Raw genomic sequence first — 19,224 nt, forward strand, 5'->3', positions numbered from 1 at the left:
ACACCAACATTAACACACGTTCTGTCACTGCACTTTTCTTTTCAAGAGTTACCAAATGTCATAAAAATAGTATATCCTTCCACAGGAAAAATAGACTTGTTTCAATACCTCACTTCCTGCAAGAAATAAGAACCCCACTATCCCCTATCATTTACCAAAATTGTTGTTTTCTTCTCTTGAGCAATTCACGAAATCAACATGGTGCAACATTTAAGTGGTTCATTGTGTATTAGCATACATTTTCTACTTTTGTGCGTTGCCAACTAGGAGTAAAAAAATTACTCCAGCGAACACTATTCATGCTTTGCAAACTAGAATGGAGGGGAATTTCACATAACCAAATGCATGATCTCCCTGACATCAGTCGAACAAATTCACAGATTCTGATTGGCAACTTGGGTGCTTCACAACATACTGAATTCTTTACATCTTGTATTACTTACTGTTCTGAAATCCCTATACTTTGACTGATCTCATATACCTCATCAGTGACCATTTCTGTTTAGCTACAAGAAGCCTTCTTGATGTTGAAATTTCTACAAATATGAATGCAATTAGACATAGCACGGTTCGATCTGAGGCAGAGCCCTATAATACAATGCAGCAGGCAGGCGTGGGCGTGGTGACGTACCAGGGCGTGTGGCAGGCGTGCGTGAGCGTCATGTAGCGGACGCCCAGAGTGTAGAGGACCCGCAGCACAGCCAGGCTGCTGCCGATGCTGTGGCCGCCCTCCACGCCGATCAGGCTGGCGATCCGGCGCCCCGCGTGCGCCGACACGATCTCTGCAACAGCAGTCGGCCGACGTCTCAGGCAGCTGGCCCGACACATCACGTGCATTGTCCAGCCCGGGGCATCTACAGACATGTCTTCGTTGGTCATCGGGGCTCAATTCGAAGCGGGTCTCATCACTAAAAACAATTCTACTCTTGTCGATGAGATTCCACAGCGAAGATATGTCTAGAGATGCCCTGGACAGCGGTGGGATACCAACCTGACAGTAGCCCGCCATACAGCTTGGCAACCAGGAGTGATGATCTGGGATGCCATTTCTTTTAACAGCAGTACCGCTTTGATTGTCATCCATGCCACCCTTACAGCGGAGTGGTACGTCGACGATATTCTACGCCCCACTCTGTTGCTCTTCATGGCAAGCCATCATGGACTTACATTTCAGCAACGCAACGTCTGCCTGTACAAGGCGAGAATTTATACTGCTTGTTTTTTGCTTGCCAAACCATACATTCGCTAGCACGGCCTCCTGATCTCTCCCCAATTGAGAACGTTTGAAGCATTATAGGCAGGGCCCTCCAACCATCTTCAGATTTCGACGATCCAAAGAGCCAGTTGGATTGAATTTGGCACGATATCCCTCAGGAGGATACTTAACAACTCTGTCATCAATGTCACGCTGAATAACTGCTTACCTAAGGGCCAGAGGTGGACCAACCCATTATTGGATTCCTAAATTTGTTAAGGTCTTTCTCTTGAACAAATCAAAAATTTTTTTTTCTGAAACTCTAATAATATGTTTGCATGTACATGTACATTACATCTAACGATTTGCGTCCTTCGGATAATACCTTTGTGGTGCTTTGTGTTTTTTTATTCACATAATTCCTTCATGGTGCTTCGTTCTTTTCTTCAGTTTTCTGACTGGTTTGATGCAGCTCACCATGAATTCCTCTCCTGTATCAGACTCTTCATCTCAAAGTAGCACTAGCAATATACATTCTCAATTATTTTCTGCATGTATTCCAATCTTTGTCTTCCACTACAGAGTTTTATTCTCTACAGATCCCGTACCATGTAAATTATTATGTGACATCTTAACAGATGTCCTACCATCTTGTCCCTTCTTCTTGTAAGTGTTTTTCTTATATTCTTTTCCTCGCCGTTTCTGCAGAAAAGCTCTTCATTCCTTACCTTACCAGCCCACCTAATTTTCAACATTCTTCTGTAGCAGCACACTTCGAATGCTTCGATTCTCTTCTGTTCCAGTTTTTCCACTCTCCACGTTTCACTAAAGTACAATGCTGTGCTCCAAACGCACATTCTCGCAAATTTCTTCCTCATTTCACTACCGACTCAAAAAAATTCGTTTGAAGACTGGCTCACCAATCACATTGGCAAATTTCGTTCGAAGCTATAAATAATTTGCCATTGAATATTGGAACAAGTACATAGCTTATTACTCTACAGACAATTAAAAAGCAGCATTTACATTTGCTTATAAGTATAAATAATAAAATAGGAATTCGTATTTGTTGAAAATGTGTTTTACCTTGAATGCTACGCCACAAAACCTGAAATGTGAAATAAAAGCAACGCATGTCTCACATTCTACTTGCTGCTATAACCAGTAGATGGCTGTACTGTAGAAAATTAGTCGCTACTGACACCAGCAAATGGGTGCACTGTAAAATCGGGAAGTTTTCGATCTCTGTATCAAGATTTCTTACTACCACTCTTCGACTCCCTCACAGTTAAAAAATGTAGCAGAGTGGTGAATTATTTACCACATCAAAGATGTTGGAAAAATTCTAAAACGTTTGTGAAATACGTCAGCAATGCTACAACTGCGATGATTACATTGAATTTTGAGATTAATACACGGAAAGACGCTGTAAGACTCAAATCAACTAATGTGATGTCACGATATTGCAAAACTATATCTACAATGTAAAATAATACGTGAGTTAATGAACACTTATACACATATTTGCCAAATTAGTGGCCAGATTTCTAAAGTACGCAACCCAATGCTAGTATTAAAGGTCTAATAACAATTTAAATTTTAGAAGTTAGGGGTAGTAATTCGATGACATAAAACTAATCTTACCAGGCTTATCACTGCAGTAATATGAGCTAGCTAAAAATACTACACTAATCAGGCAAACAGACAGAATGAATATAACTTATTAGGCCAACTTTTGATGTAAGTCACAACGTACCCTCAACATACATATTCACAGATTTAAATTGTTCTAAAGTACCTTTTCAGGTGGGTGAGATGCTGCTGCACTGTAGAAAATGAGTCTTTATTAACACAGCAAAGGGCTGCACTTCAAAATCGAGTAATGTTCGATTTTTGTAACATGATTTCATACTATCACTCTTCGATTCCTTCGCACTTAAAACTCGCAGCCGAGTGGCAATATGTTACTCACTAAGAAAATGTAATCTATAATATTGACTGAAAATTAGTACTGTTGTTACAAATGACATACGCCTACAGGATGCTATGTAAACAAGAGGAGTTTGGAATCATAAGGGTCTCAAAAGCATGAGAACCTGTATTTGTCCTATATTATTTGCTCACAATATTCCAAAAATACGCCAGAAACTTGAAAATTTCGACGTTCGCATTGAAATGATATCTAAATATGTAAAGTGTATTCAGTCTGTGCAGCTGCCTTTCTGGGAACTACGGTTCACGAAAATAAAACCTGTAACCGACTACATCACACAAACACGCAAGCAACTCAAATGTCTTATTAGGGAAGGAAGGCATAAGGTGCTTTTATCACTAAATATCATTTAAACTCAAGAAGAACTTTGACTACCTGTAAAAACACGGCCAAAGATGGAATCAGTGAGATATGTGACATTTCCAAAGACAGTATCAGAGACAATGTCTCGGAAAAGAAATGAAACTTCGTACCATATACTGTGAAACATGTCATATTTTGGAGCCAGAAATTAAATATTGTCACATCTAAATTGTCTTTGTAACTTATGAAAATTCATGGTAATCATAAATAAGCAAAACCGCTAGACAATTCAATTTCATGTACCTTGCAAGCATAGCGAACCATTAAACTACACCTAATATAGAATGCAAGACGTCGTATGACCGCCCTCCTATAGCTATAAATGCTACAAAAATGCCACAACACATATTAAAGTGATGCTGTTGTCCCTAACTTACCGATATATAGATGCAGACGTGGAAGTTGTTGAGTTCTAAAATATAGTGAGTCACAACAGGAAATGACGTTACACACTGTACCAACCCATGATACTACATCAGCTGAAATATACTCTTAGTATCAAGCCCTCAGCTACATTTTTCATGTTACTACTTCCAATAAGCAAAGCTTAAACAAAATATCTGTAAATATTATGAGATTTGCTAACTCAACATATCTGTGTGACAACATGACAGTGCCAGTTTGGAGAGACAAAGATATCGACGATGCAACGCATGGAATACACGGAAAACAGAAATTAATTAACATGATTACAGCAGAAATAGCACTGAGAAATTACTAATAATTGCCGAAGTAATGTAATTTAATTCCATAACAGAGTACTTGAAAAGAGAGATGTAAGTCAATGTGTAAGGGGTCAAACACACGATCCATTATGTAGTGGTCTCCAGCCTAGCTATACCATTTTCTTTAGCCAAGGAAGGTGTAAAATGTTTACTGTAGGACGCATAATTTACAAAATCTCTACGGCAGTTACCAATGGCTTTGCGCACGCCTGGGTTTGTGATCTGACATGTATGATATATTACGCAAGTTTTATGGTATTTTTTCAATTTCAACATTTTATTGACAGGAAACCTTACTAAATTTTATTAAGCGTTTATTAAAGATACTGTAAACAGTTGTAATACTTATATTAAGAGACTAATTTCAAACCTTACAAGTTCATTTCCAAACCTGGCCTACTGGGTTTGCACTCACAGTGCCTGATCTTAATAACAAACATCAAAGAGGCGACACATTCTTTATAAAATGTTTGCAGAATGATTGTCACAATCCACACGTGCCTCTTAGCAAGTAAAAATCAGTTATTGACAGAGTCGTTAATAAGCCTTTCATGAAGTTTTATTCTATGTTAAACAGTGAACCCTAAAAATCTTATCGTGTAGTATAACCCTAACTGTCGCTGTATTGGCGAGCTGTCACCTCCAAGTCAATATTGGCTCCATCTAGGAAAAGCTTTGTAGAACTATCATTAACGTGGACTTATAGAGTAGTTTCATGTGGCAGAATAGTAGGTAAATCCCACAAGTGCTATGCATGAATTAATGATGTCGCAGCATGTTCGGCAAAAAGATGGTTGTGAATAATAACATAATGGGATAATATAATGGTATATTCAACGATTTGTGTGTGACAGAATACCAAATCGCGAAGGACGGTTATGACGCTGACGTTATTGTGGCGAACACTGCTTCACCCACCGTTTTAATATAGAACTTCTGTCGGAATCTCCTATTTTAGCCGTATGAAGAGAGAGTATAGTTAACCAGCGACTGCTCTTTAAGTTATTCGTTAATTGGCACCACATGCAAACAACTGGCACAGAGCAGAGTGGAGCATATCATAAATACTGTTACATGACGTTTAATACACTTAAGCCTGTTGTGAACGTGTATATACATCCTGCTACGCTTCCTACATTGCTCTGGGCGTGTGTATGCGTGCTGAGACGCCGATCTCTCATTGCTGTGCACATGTTACTTTCATACCTTCGGTGAATGACAACTTTTCGAGTATTTATCACAAAAAAAGAGAATGGCTTTGAGCACTATGGGACTTAACTTCTGAGGTCATCAGTCACCCAGAACTTAGAACTACTTAAACCTAACTAACCTAAGGACATCACACACATCCATGCCCGAGGCAGGATTCGAAGCTGCAACCGTAGCGGTCGCGCGGTTCCAGACTGTAGAGCCTAGAACCGATCGGCCACTCCAGCCGGCTTATCACACAAAACTCATGCCTCATTGCGCGCTAAAATTTGGAGAAAGCCGCGCTTCGATATCTTGACTCGTTTATGAGATACGATGATTGATATGACCACATGATTCCCGACGCGTAAGAACGTGAATGAGCGCGAATATAAAACCCATTAACTCGAGAACAAAATGAGATATCGTTCTGTTCTAAATTTTAAATAAAATTTCGATAACTTAGCTACTTTTCAATTACAGTAATGAATGAGCTAAAATCAACTACATGCAAGGTTTACGCAACGCGTTTTTATCCCGGCAAAATCTTTAAAATTTCGTGCAATGTTTCAGTGAATGCTGTGCAGCGCAATAAATATTCAGTTCATATCAGGTGAAGATATGAGACTGCAACAAGCGCAGGATCAAATTTTTTACCTAGTTGGAAAACCCGGTTGAAAAATATTTCGTATCGACCGGAACACTGCCTCTCAGCACAGACACCGGCACCTGTCGCGCAGCACAGCCACAACAAAAGCCGCGCTCAGCACGGATGTAGAGAGCACATCTGTAGCAGCGACCCCCGTCGCCTGACGCAAGAAACCGACCACGCGCACACACAATGGCGCAATTCAGCTAGGAGTTTACAATTAGACTGGACGTACAAACAAATATAGAAGGAATGAGCGGAATATCACATGATCAAAGGTTTGAAAGTGGCAACCGAGCAGTCTTCTTTTGTAGAGGAAAGTATCAACATGTCTTCCTCCAATGTGCTAAACATGTGCTATTAGGGAGGAAGACGAGACCAACCACTGAAAGCTTTGGTTTGTGGTTATTATTAGAGAATCTGGACATTCTTATTACTAACATTGGTCGGCATAAATTACTCAGAAATGGTTCGCTTCTTGGCACGAAGGATTTATGTGCGCTTATAGTCCCGGCTGTCAGGCCGTATGGCAGCCGACTATCAAGTTGGCATCCCACCACTGTCCTGGGCGTCTCCAGAGTCGTCTTCGCGGGACATTGGGTCTCAGTTTGATGCGGAACTCTTCACTGAAGACAATTCTAGTCCAATCACTAAGTTTCCAGGCCAAATGTGCCCGACACCACTGGAAACGGACTTGTTGGTGTACAGAGGTCAATGGTAGTCATCGCTAGAGGCGCCATGAGCTGCGTACACTTTCTGTGAGCCACCTGTTAATCGTCCTTGTGGTCACTAAAGTACCAGCTGCACTTCATGCCGATGTTAATGATGAATTTGGGGGCTCTGCATGCCTCTTTGACGAGTACTCGTCCATCTCATTCTATCATCTCTCTAGGGTTGATCTCTTTCGTCTTAACGTTGTGTTCTGCCATAGTACACCCACTCTTGCCAACATCGACGAATAGTTTGACCGCTATTATTCAGATGTCAAGCGATTCGCTGATTACTCTAACCGGCTTCTTTGAGACAAACATGTCCTCTCCAAACGCTGACATCTGCGTAATGTTCTAGCGCCTGTCTGCGAGGCATAGTTGCCATCCAGTTGAGAATACGGAATGAAATTAGCAAATTATTTGTGACGTACTATCGACTTGTCCATGTTTAACACCCTTGCCAACTTTGTGGTGAAATTGTGCTGCAGTGTCATACTTTCATCCGTCGACCACCGAAGTTTACAATTTTGCATTTTCCGTCGATACCCGTATGAACGTCAATTTGTGACCAGTTTGCATAACTCCGTCGTGGTGTGTCGTTTCTTTTATTTTTTTATTACCGTATATTAGCAAATGAAAAACCTACTTATGTTTCCTATAGAGCAAAACACTGGTCTCTTTGGGCCTCATAACTTACAATATTTTCTTGATTTTTAATCGTTTGTTGGTACATTCATGTTACGTAATATAATGTTGCAGAAAGAAAACGTCCGGGTGAAAGGCTGCGTATGTGGGAAACTGTGGGATGGGTTCTCCATTACCACAGCAAGTACAAACTCTACTTATTCAACAAAATGTTCTTTATTATTTGTTTCCTCCGATGCGGAATGTCTTCTACAGCGATATAGACAACAACTGTGACTAATAGGCAGTGGATAACGATTGCCGAGAAAGTGGAATGCTGCGGCAGCACAAGAGCAGCTGGCGGAGACGATGTCCTTGCTGGCTCAGGAGCGAGTCAGCACCGCGGCCCGACACGACAGCGGCGGGCGCCTTCTGCCTGCGGCTAGTGGTTGCCGGCATAAACGTGCCGGTATCCAGAATGGCATTCAGGACCTTCGGAGTCAGGCCGGGGTAACACGCAATGGCACGCACTAGGTAGCCTCACTTAAGCTGATCCAGAAGGAAGCCCAGAATATTCACGGCTAACTCACTGTTCATACACTGCCTGAAAAACAAGCAATACTCTCAGACGTAGTGTTCAGCTGCAACAGGGAATAATTTGTGCATACTGAGGACGTGCAGTGTGTTGAATGTAGAGGTGAAAAGACGTTCCAGAATTCTCTCGAGGTTACAGCCATGCGCCTCCAACGGGCACATAAGCCTATTCAACAGCTCATGCCATTTGAACTCCGTTGCATGGTGGGCCTGCAAGAAGCTGGAGGGACGTCTCGATGTATTGAGGGCGACACAGTGTATCGGTAGTGTGACGCTGCTTTCAGCAGTGGTCTGTGGAAGTCACACTTGCAGCTCAAACGCGCGTCGAGAAGGAACATCATCCAGGCAAGAAATCTGGGCACACGTAGCAGCTGATGTCTCACCAAGGACCCTTGGGAACTCTGCTTGTAGCAGGACTAAGATCACGTGCGCCTCTATCCGGACTACTACCGACACCATGACACCACCAAGCATGACTGTTATGATGTCGTGAAATAATCGACTGGAGAGTGGAATGGCGTTTTCTTACATCAAGTCACGAGAGTATGTTCCGTCTGAAGGCAAGTTATGTGTAAGACATGATCTGGTAGGTGACTTATTCTGGAGTGCATCCTCGCACAACACTCAGGTCCCACCCCAGGTTTCTTGGTGTGGGGGGCCGTCACTTATTGTCGTTGTCACATTTGGTGTTTCTGCAGAGCAAAGCTGCAGAACTGCGTCGGTAGCAGGCTCACATATTTCTCGGACGTTTGCAGAGGCCCGCCTGACGCCCATACCACAACATATATAAGTGTGTACTGCACAGGGCGTCCTCTCCGTGTATACGGAAACGGCACCTGCCGAAAATACAGGTAATTTGCAACCGAGATGTTTTAGTAAACAATTTCATCAGTACTAACTGTAAAAAAACACTCAGGTGACTAAAGTCATGGGATACCTGCTAACATCGTGTCGGACTTCCTTTCCTCCTCCGTAAAGCATCATCTTGACGTGGCAAGCACAAACAAGTCGTTTGCAAGTCCCCTGCAATATATTGATCCACACTTCCTCTACAGCTGCCCAAAATTCTGAAGTTGTTGTCAGTGTAGGATTTATTTTTGTGTCATCGGTCTTCTTACTGGTTTGATGCGTCCCGCCACGAAATCCTCTCCTGTGCCAACCTCTTCATCTCAGAGTAGCACTTGCAGCCTACGTCTTCAGTTATAGGCTAGATGTATTCCAGTCTCTGTCTTTCTCTACAGTTTTTATCCTCTACAGCTCCCTCTAGTGCCATGGAAGTCATTCCCTCATATCTTAACAAATGTCCTATCATCCTGTGCCTTGTTCTTGTCAGTGTTATCCACATACTCCTTTCCTCTCCGATTCTGCGTTACAACTTCCTCATTCCTTACTTCATCAGTCAACCTAATTTTCAACATTCGTCTGTAGCAGTCGTCTGTTCTGGGTTTCCCAGAGCCCATGTTTCATTAAAGTACAATGCTGTGCTCAAGACGTACATTCCCAGGAATTTCTTCCTCAAATTATCACCCATGTTTGATACTAGTATACTTTTCTTGGTAAGGAATGCCCCTTTTACCACTGCTAATCTGCTTTTGATATCCTCCATGCTCCGTCCGACATCGGTTATTTTGCTACCTAGACAGCAGAATTCCTTAGCTTCGTCTACTTCGTGACCATCAATCCTGATGTTAAATTTCTCGCTGTTCTCATTTTTGCTACTTCTCATTACTTTCGTCTTTCTTCTATTTACCTTCAGTCAATATTCTGAGCTCATTAGACTGTTCATTCCATTCAGCAGATCATGTAAATTTTCTTCACTTTCATTCTGGATAGCAATGTCATCAGCGAATCGTATCATTGATACCCTCTGACCTTGATTTTTAATTCCATTCCAGAACCCTTTCTTTATTTTTCCAGGTAACAAATCCTATGAACGTGTCTTGATTTTTCATTAGACTTGCTTCCATTATCACCGCAATCTCAGAATTGCCTCTCTGGTGTCTTTACCTTTCCTAAAGCCAAACTCACTAACACATACTCAATTTTCTTTCCCATTCTTCTGCATATTATTCTTGCAAGCAACTTGCAAGAATGAGCTGTTCAGCTGACGGTGCGGTAATTCTTGCACTTCTCAGCTCTTGCAGTATTTGGAAATGTGTTGATATTTTTCCGGAAGTCAGATGGTATGTCACCAAACTCATACATTCTGCACACCAACCTCAATAGCCTTCTTGTTGCTACTTCCCCCAATGATTTTAGAAATTCTGATGGAGTGTTATCTTTCCTTTCTCCCTTATTTGATCTTAAGTCCTCCAAAGCTCTTTTAAATTCTGATTCTAATACTGGATCTAATACTGGATCCCCTAGCTCTTCTATCTCATCAGACGTTTTTCCCCTCATAGAGGCTTCAACGTACTCTTTCCATCTATCCGCTTTCTCCTCTGAATTTAACAGTGGAATTAATGTTACCACCCTTGCTTTTAATTTCAACGAGGGATGTTTTGATTTTCCCATATGCTGCGTCAGTCCTTCCAAAAATCACTTCTTTTTCGATTCCTTCACATTTTCCATGCAGCCATTTAGTCTTAGCTCCCCTTTAGTTTCTGTTTATTTCATTCCTCAACAACGTATATTTCCGTACTCCTGAATTTCCCTGAACATTTTTGGACTTCTTTCTTTCATCAATCAACTGAAGTGTTCCTTCTGTTATCCATGATTTCTTTACAGTTCCTTCTTTGTACCTATGTTTTTCTTTCCAACTTCTGTGATTGCTCTTTTAAGAGTTGTCCATTCCTCTTCAACAGTGCTGTCTACTGAGCAATTCCTTATTGCTGTATCTGTAGCCTTAGAGAACTTCAAGCGTGTCTTGTCATCCCTTAGTACTTCCGTATCCCACTTCTTTGCGTATTGATTCTACCTTACTAATCTCTCTAACTTCAGCCTGCTATTCATCACTACTATATTGTGACCTGAGTATATTTCCTCCTGGGTATGCCTTAAAATCCAGTTTTTGAATTCGGAACCTCTGTCTCACCATGATGTAATCTAACTGAAATCTTCCTATATCAGCCGGCCTTTTCCAAGTATACCGCCTCCCCTTTTAATTCATGAACAGAGTGTTCGCTGTTACTAGCTGAAATTTATTACTGAACTCAATTAGTCTTACCTCTTTCTCATCCCTTGTCCCAAGACCATATTCTCCTGTAACCCTTTCTTCTACTCCTTCCCCTACAACTACATTTCAGGGCCCATGATTATTAGATTTTCATCTCCTTTTATCTACTGTATTACCCTTTCAATATCCTCATACACTTTCTCTAGCTCTTCATCTTCAGCTTGCGATGTCGGCATGTATACCTCTAGTATCGTTGTCGGTGTTGGTTTACTGTCGATTTTGATAAGAACAACTCTACATCTGAACTGTTCACTGTAACACACTCTTTGCCTACCTTTCTATTCATAACGAGTCCTACTCCCTTTATACCATTTCCTGCTGCTGTTGGTATTACTCTATACTCATCTGACGACAAACTGTCTATCCATTTCACTTCACTGCCCCCTACTATATCTTTACATTTCCCTTTTCAGATTTTCTAGCTTCCCTACCATACTGAAGCTTCTGACATTGCTCCCCCCGACTCGTAGGACGTCATTCTTTCGTTGATTATTCACTCTTTTTTTCATGGTAACCTCCCCCTTGGCATTCGCCTCCTGGAGATCTGAATGAGGAACTATTCCTGAATCTTTCACCAATGAAGAGATCATCCTGACACTTTTTCAGTTACAGGCCACATGTCCTGTGGATACACGTTATGTGTCTTTAATGCAGTGGTTTACATTGCCTTCTCCATCCTCATGCCTTGATCATTGCTTATTCTTCCGCCTTTGGGGCAGTTTCCCACCCCAAGGACAAGAGAGTGCACTGGGCCTCTATCCGCTCCTCCACCCTCTTTGACAAGGCCGTTGGCAGAATGAGAGAAAGAGGCTCACTTTCTGTGCCGGAAATCTTCGGCCGCCAATGCTGATTATTAATCAAAATGTAATCGGTGGCGGGTTTCGAACCTGGGACCGTGGACGTTTTGATTACTAATTAAAGACCACAGTTGCACTCCTATCAGCTCTTACCAACTGAACTTGAGACTCACTCCGCCAGGTCACTGTTTTACAGTCATCTAGGGTTCAACCGATATGGTCAAGAGTCCAGGAGAGGTGGTGCAGGCGATGACGTGCTGTCAGCAATGGTACACGCCTCCGTCGTCTGCTGCAATAGCCCACTGATGCTAAATTTCACCGTACTGTCCTAACGGATACGATCGTCGTACGTCCCACTTTGATTTATCATGCTATTTCTCAAAGTACTGCTTCTCTGTTAGAACCGACAACTCACGCAAACACCGCTGCTCTCGGTAGTTAAGTGAAGGCATTCGGTCTCTACAATGTCCATGGTGAGAAGTAATGATTGAAATTTAGTATTCTCGACACACTCTTGAGCCTGTGGGTATCGGAATACTTAATTCCCTACCGATTTCCGAAGTGGAACGTCCCATGCGTCTAGCTGCAGCTACTATTACAGGTTTGTTAACTTCCGTCGTGCGGCCATAATAACATCAGAAACCTTTTGACATGAATCACCTCAGCACAAATGACAACTCCGCAAATGCAATGCCCTTTCATACCGTGTGCACGCGGTACTACCGGCATCTACATACCTGCATATCGCTATCCCATGACTTTTGTCACCCCAGTGTATTTTGTTTGTGTGAAAGAGCAATAAACACCCGCTGTGGCGTAAATGGCAGCCTTACGCATATGTAGGAACAAACAGATGTGTTACAGACAACCTGGCAGTTACGAGGATGGAAAATTATGCCACATTCATTTGAAGACACTCCCCACATAACATTGCTAACGTCTCCCCGAATGAAGAACAGTGTATCACAAGCTACAGCCCTATTTCTTATTGTTCACTGCTGAAATGTTTCTTATATTTTGCAGCAAACATGCTTTATGTAGATGAAACAGCTCTATGAAATCCCTATAATGTGACTTTCTGGCATACAAGCTGCAACAGAGATTATTTTTAGTTTCAATTATCACGGCATAAACATACTTTCTAACAAACAAAGAAATTAATTACGTATTTTTATTTTTCCGCATTAATTTTAACTTTACGATTATTCCTCGCATTAAATTTTTCTTTGTGATACTTTTTTGGTACTATATGCGAGAAAACTGGTACATAACTTTTCGATTTCTTTTACCATTATCTGCATACCACTTTACTTTCCGTATATATATATGAAGACTTCTTACTGTATGCAGCTACCTGAATTGCAGTTTTATGTTTAAAAACAAAATTATGCTCTGTTTATGGCTGTATGAGTTATTTAATGTTCCGATACTCTTTTTGCTGCTTTCTGCAAAGCGTAGTACAAGATGAATAGGTGGGCGCCGTCACCCAGTCAAAAATGGTTCAAATGGCTCTGAGCACTATGGGACTTAACATCTATGGTCATCAGTCCCCTAGAACTTAGAACTACTTAAACCTAACTAACCTAAGGACAGCACACAACACCCAGTCATCACGAGGCAGAGAAAATCCCTGACCTCGCCGGGAATCGAACCCGGGAACCCGGGCGCGGGAAGCGAGAACGCTACCGCACGACCACGAGCTGCGGTCACCCAGTCCAAAGACAAAGTGGCGTAAATGGTATCATTTCGCTACTGTTATTCTGTCCTGACAAAACTGTTTCATTTTGTAACAAAACCACCTCAAGAAATTTTTATCAGTTAATATCACGGTGATATAATGAATATCAGAAACAACAGTCATAATACAGTTCAAACTACGTCGCGTAATACATCTTTTCAGTTTTTTGCAAATTAGACTCCTTTTAAGAGGAATTTGTCGCTATAAAATTGTTGGGCAGGGGCGCAACCGCACGTAGCGAGGCTGGAATTCTCGTTTCCCCAGCTCGCTTCCCAGGAGAGTTAGGGGGCACGCTTTTTTCCGTCGAAAGAAATGGATACTTCTTCGCAGGAGCCTTTCAGCTTGATAAATGATCTCTAGACAGGTGTGGCTTCCCTAAGGGTGTGTGAATGCTCGTTACGATGCCTCGAAATAACTTTCAGTTTAAAGTTTCAGAATACAGCCGTCTGATTAGGCCATACTGCCGTTTTCGGGACAGTACGTGCTTTTTCACTGTGTCTACATGCTCAGCACCGAACAAACCCTTTTCATCATTATATCATGAAGTGGGAGACGGTTTCTGTCTTCCCCCACACCTAACAGCAATGCTGGTTGAACATAGAGAAAATATGCAAGAGTGGAAGATTGTTTAAAATCTACTCTCGATACAAATGTTACAAAAATTCATGCAAGAGGCAGACGACCATCATTTAATAATAAATAGTTCTGCTGGCTGACTGGATCACAGTAGTGAAATTAAAACATCAGGCAACAAATGTTATTACTCGTTTGATGCGTTTCGTAATTTATCCATCATCAGATAAGCAGGAGTGATTGCTGCACAAAGAAACAGCGTTTCACATTGTGTGTGAAAAGTCAGATCTACGTGCAGCAATCGCTCCTAAATATCTGATGGTGGATAAATTCCGAAAGTTATAGTTTGAGCAATGAAGTCAGTCTTTGGCTGATGTTTGAATTCCATCACTAAAACATATTTAACCTGAATACAGAACTACCTTTGTCTTCACTCGAGTTTTACTAGTCGGCACTCAGGATCTTTGCTGCTATTGGCCAGCGATTTTCTGCTCTGATTAAAAACAGCGAAGTTCCAGAGCACCCAGAAGAAGAAAGACTTCACTTTAGGGTTTTAGAAGAGTAAACATTTCGTTTTACACCTTCATAAGGTAATTACTTCACTGTGGTATTTGGTAGAGTATACTTCAGAGTTAAGACTTCAGGTTAGGACAGGAGAGATGACAGATGAAACGAACCTTGCTGCCACTGTAAGGACGTCTGTACTTAAACGCTAACAAGGGGACCCTCCATACTGTAAATTAGGAATTTTGATGCGCTTCAAATATGTTGTAGAGGCACTTACCCTGAGTACTAGGCTATCCGGTGTTTTAGCGACGGGCCTTGGTTTTTGAGAAAATACGAGATTTTGAAATTCATTGTGTGCTTTGTATACTGTAACATTACATGCATTCTGAGCAAGTCAGCGCACCGCAGTGGTAGAGGTTCAAGGCTACCGCGCTGGAGGTACCGTGTTCAAATCCTGTTGCCACTATGTTTTTTTTCTTTATTTGATCCTATCGTTCAATATCGAGTAAACGAATTAACTGGGAAATACGGAAATGTAGTCGTGTCCTGCACGAAAGGCAGGAAGTCCACGAAACTGGTGTACGAAGAATTTTTGCGTTCTGTAATTCTTCCGCACGTGGGAAAGAAAAAATTTTTTGTGCATTATCGATACTTGGGGAGGGAAAACCGATTCAACTTTATACAATATTCACTGATGAAAGCAAAGCAAGCACCTGCACACTAAATGTGGTCCCACCAGAGTGAGCTCCTTATTGCCAGCCCTGGGATGTTTATTTTTACCGACAGGTGAACATCTTCACGAAAATTATTCAGAAACCTCCCGACTTGATGAAAGACAGTAGAGAGATCGCTTCTAGGAAAGATTCGATAAAATTACAGTAGCTAATCCTACATCAATTCAGCGCACCTAATATTGAAAGCATGATTAGATACGCATGGTTCGCATCGAAATTAGCGGATGAAAGAGAAATCTTTTTGACTTCAAAAGAATTGTGTTTCTCGGTATCGCTCATGAAGAAACCGTGCACCTGCAAGACGATTTCTTTCGTAACATGCGCGTGGTGTGCGAAAATTTGTGCTTCGGTTGTTTCTATGATAAGTATCACCTACAATATTCTTCTGGCACATCAAGAAGTGTGGACAATGAAAAATAAGATTTTGTAATATTGTATGACAGAAAAAATTAATAACTGAATATATCTTTATAATTTATCACACCCTTACACTATTTGTTGATATTCCTTGAAAAAAAATTGAAAAATGCGGTCGATTTTGAAAAAAAAACAGTATACGAACAGGATTCGAACACTGCACATCCAGCGCGGTAGCCCTCAACGTTTATCGCTGCGCTACGCTAACTTGCTCGAAATGAATGTATTGTTACGGGTATAGAAAGGACGCAATGAATTTCTAAACCGATTTTCTCAAAAACCAAGGCCCGTCAATAAAAAAAACGGATAGCCAGGTAGTCGGAGTAAGTGCCTCTACAACATATTTGAAGCGCATCAAAATCCGTGATTCACAGTATGGAGGGTCCCATTGTAAGTACAAAGAGAGGGTCGAAATCATATTCTCCAGCCGCTGCTGCGGCCGGTCACTTCATTCACGCGACGTGTGCTTGGGTAATTAGCACGTGCGGTCATCGTTCAGACGCGAAGTCAACTCGCTCGCTTCCTTCAGGAGCCGAGTACGTGTTCTTAAAGTCAGGCATCCCGCTCACTGCCTTCACTGCGGATTTTTGGCAGTCTTATGGTGTTGGCTCCTATCTTTCTGTGCACTTTCTATACCTAACCAACAACTTATTCAGTCACTGACTGTGTACGCGAATTACTAATGTAACAGTGTTTCATTTTCCCCCTTTAACCTGTGCCAATGTTAAGCTTTCGAGTTATAATCGCTTGTCCGTTAGTCAATGTTTTTTTATGAATATTCGTGGGTAATTTTCATGTTTAAAGATAAGACATATAATTGTTTAGTGACCATTTGTTTCCGTCCATATCCAGAAACTTCCTCCTCCCATTAATATGTCTATGTGAAGGGTGTGATGTCCATTTGTTTGATGCTTTATTGGGCCTCCCCAATCAATCGTCATTTGATTAAGACGTTTTCTGTTGTGCTACAGTATCCTTGTTTTTAATTAATTTACATGATCACTTTGGGTGGTTTCTCACTATCTTGGTCACGAGAGTTTGATCCTGTGCATCCTAAGGTATGCTCCAATCACAATCGATTGGGGACTACTAACGACTATCACTTGAAAAAATCTAGGGACTAAATTTTTAGTGAACAAAGGCTATTGCTGAATCCTCAGTTTTTTGCAGTGTCTCCCGCATTTCGCGTAAATTCTGGTGTTGCTAACCACTGTTCTGCCGCGGTTGAATGTAGTTCCGAGGTTGCTGAAGATTTTAGTCCACAGATTTTTGAACATACTGATGCGTGAAGCACGGCTGTCCTGCAGATGTGCTGCCGAAGGTTTTCCGCTGGGCTGAACAGGGAAATTAAAACGACTGCTCGGCCGAGAAATGCGGTGCTGTTTCCGTCCCACGCACAGCTGGCTTTCGAATTCAAGTCAATACGAATGCTAGTGAATTGCCAATTCCGTTGTCCCAGAATTGGTCTTTAATACTTTTTAATTCAGCCTTATCGTAACAATAATACGTTTTCTCGAAATCAGAATACTTTTCTTTCTCGAAGAAGTTTCCCTCTTTATATTCTTCTTCCTCTGAATTTATCTTGAACTCTAAATTCCCTTACTCAACTTTTCAGCAGCTTCTGACTTAGTTCTCTGAGTTTTCATATATCTTTCCAAGACATGTCAGTAGAACGTAAGTAAGAATACTCTTTCATTTCGGCTATATAGACGTTTATAGGTTCAAATACTCTCTTCCATTTCTGCGCCTCCTTCATTTTTAAAATACTGCTGACTCTTATAAAATACTTCAAAATAATGTTATTACAGGTTTCTACATAAAAAAGTCATCTTCAGTTGCTGAGTGGACCCCAGTGCTGGACTGCCACATAGAGGATCCGAGTTTGAGCTACGTTACTGCCGCTGATTTCTTCTCTGTGAGACTGTTGAAGAAAACTCCTTTTATTGCGGTGAAGACATGTCTACGACTACGTAACTTAGAAGTAGTGGCTTTTCTTGCAACAGCCAACGTTAACCACAGGGAATCCGCAATACGTTCTCCCTACTCGCTTTCGGGGACGTTTTACGCAGAGTATGAAACAGCCGTTCTCGGAGACCCGTGTCCTGTAAAAAAGTAGCATCAATAAATTCATGTCTTTACAAAAAATCGTAATCGTACATTCCCCAAAAGAAAACTAACATTCTACTAGCATCTTTCTTGTTTCTTCTTTCTCTATATAGCTTTTTGGTATTCGTAATTTACAGCTCAGTCATAAAGTCCCTACCAAACGAAAAGACGCGCAATCTATAGCATCAGTGTAAGACGAAATAAATAAGGCGTTATGGTGATGTATTCACACTAGCGATGTATAATCTGAAGCCGAGGCCTGAATGCAGCGGGGCAGGTATCGTTGAGCGTTGTTTCTTCCCGCAGCGCGCAGATCAAACTTATCTGACGATACGGAAGTCGACCTTTAGACTGACGAAAAGAACCGAGAATTCAAAAGAATTATATCACAAGTGTCACCTACATGATTAAAATACACTTGGGAAATTATCTAGACGACTGAGTATAGTATTGGCTACGTAACATGCATATGCTTCTGCAGAATAGCTTCATTTATTCCGATGACGACTACCGATGTCTATCTCGCGCAGAGGATAAAATTGTTAACTGACTCTTTGCAAGGCTAGCAGATCATACAATAAAAATCCATTACCGAGACGAGCAACAATTTGTATCTGAATAAAATAGAATTTCGGAGCCTAAACGTCGATCTCGACCCTGCTATTTCCGTTGTGGATTGCAGTGGCGAACAGCAAACCACAGCTGCGTACAATAAAAATGACGCGTATCAATAGCGAGGACTACCTACAAACAGCTACCTCAATTTGAGAACTAGTCTACGAAGAAGTGGAACCACTTCAAGAACCACGTGAGATTAAGGAGACAAGATTTAATTCAAAGGCCTAAAAACGGGGTACTTTTATCGCTGTTTCCACTTCCTTCTGTGTATTAATGTGCAAGTACTCATATTGTCAAAAGCCTAATAAGAACTTTTTGCAGGAAAGAGTTCAGAACAACAATGGTCCTAAGTACACTACTGGCCATTAAAATTGCTACACCAAGAAGAAATGCACATTATAAACGGATATTCATTAGACAGATACATTATACTAGAACTGACATGTGATTACATTTTTACGCAATTTGGGTGCATGGATCCTGAGAAATCAGTACCCAGAACAACCACCTCTGGCCGT

At 41.4% G+C, this 19,224-nt stretch overlaps 1 protein-coding gene across 1 annotated transcript in view; it reads right to left on the bottom strand.

Annotated features, from left to right (window-relative positions):
* Nucleotides 1-19,224, bottom strand: part of LOC126176366 (dipeptidase 1-like) — a 290,014-nt gene that overhangs the window by 93,145 nt on the left and 177,645 nt on the right. The window contains exon 4 of the mRNA XM_049923521.1: nt 632-782. Coding sequence (XP_049779478.1) covers nt 632-782 — 151 coding nt within the window. The remainder of the gene's footprint in view (nt 1-631; nt 783-19,224) is intronic.

The sequence above is a fragment of the Schistocerca cancellata genome, chromosome 3 (assembly GCF_023864275.1).
Source record: "Schistocerca cancellata isolate TAMUIC-IGC-003103 chromosome 3, iqSchCanc2.1, whole genome shotgun sequence".
NCBI lineage: Eukaryota > Metazoa > Arthropoda > Insecta > Orthoptera > Acrididae > Schistocerca > Schistocerca cancellata.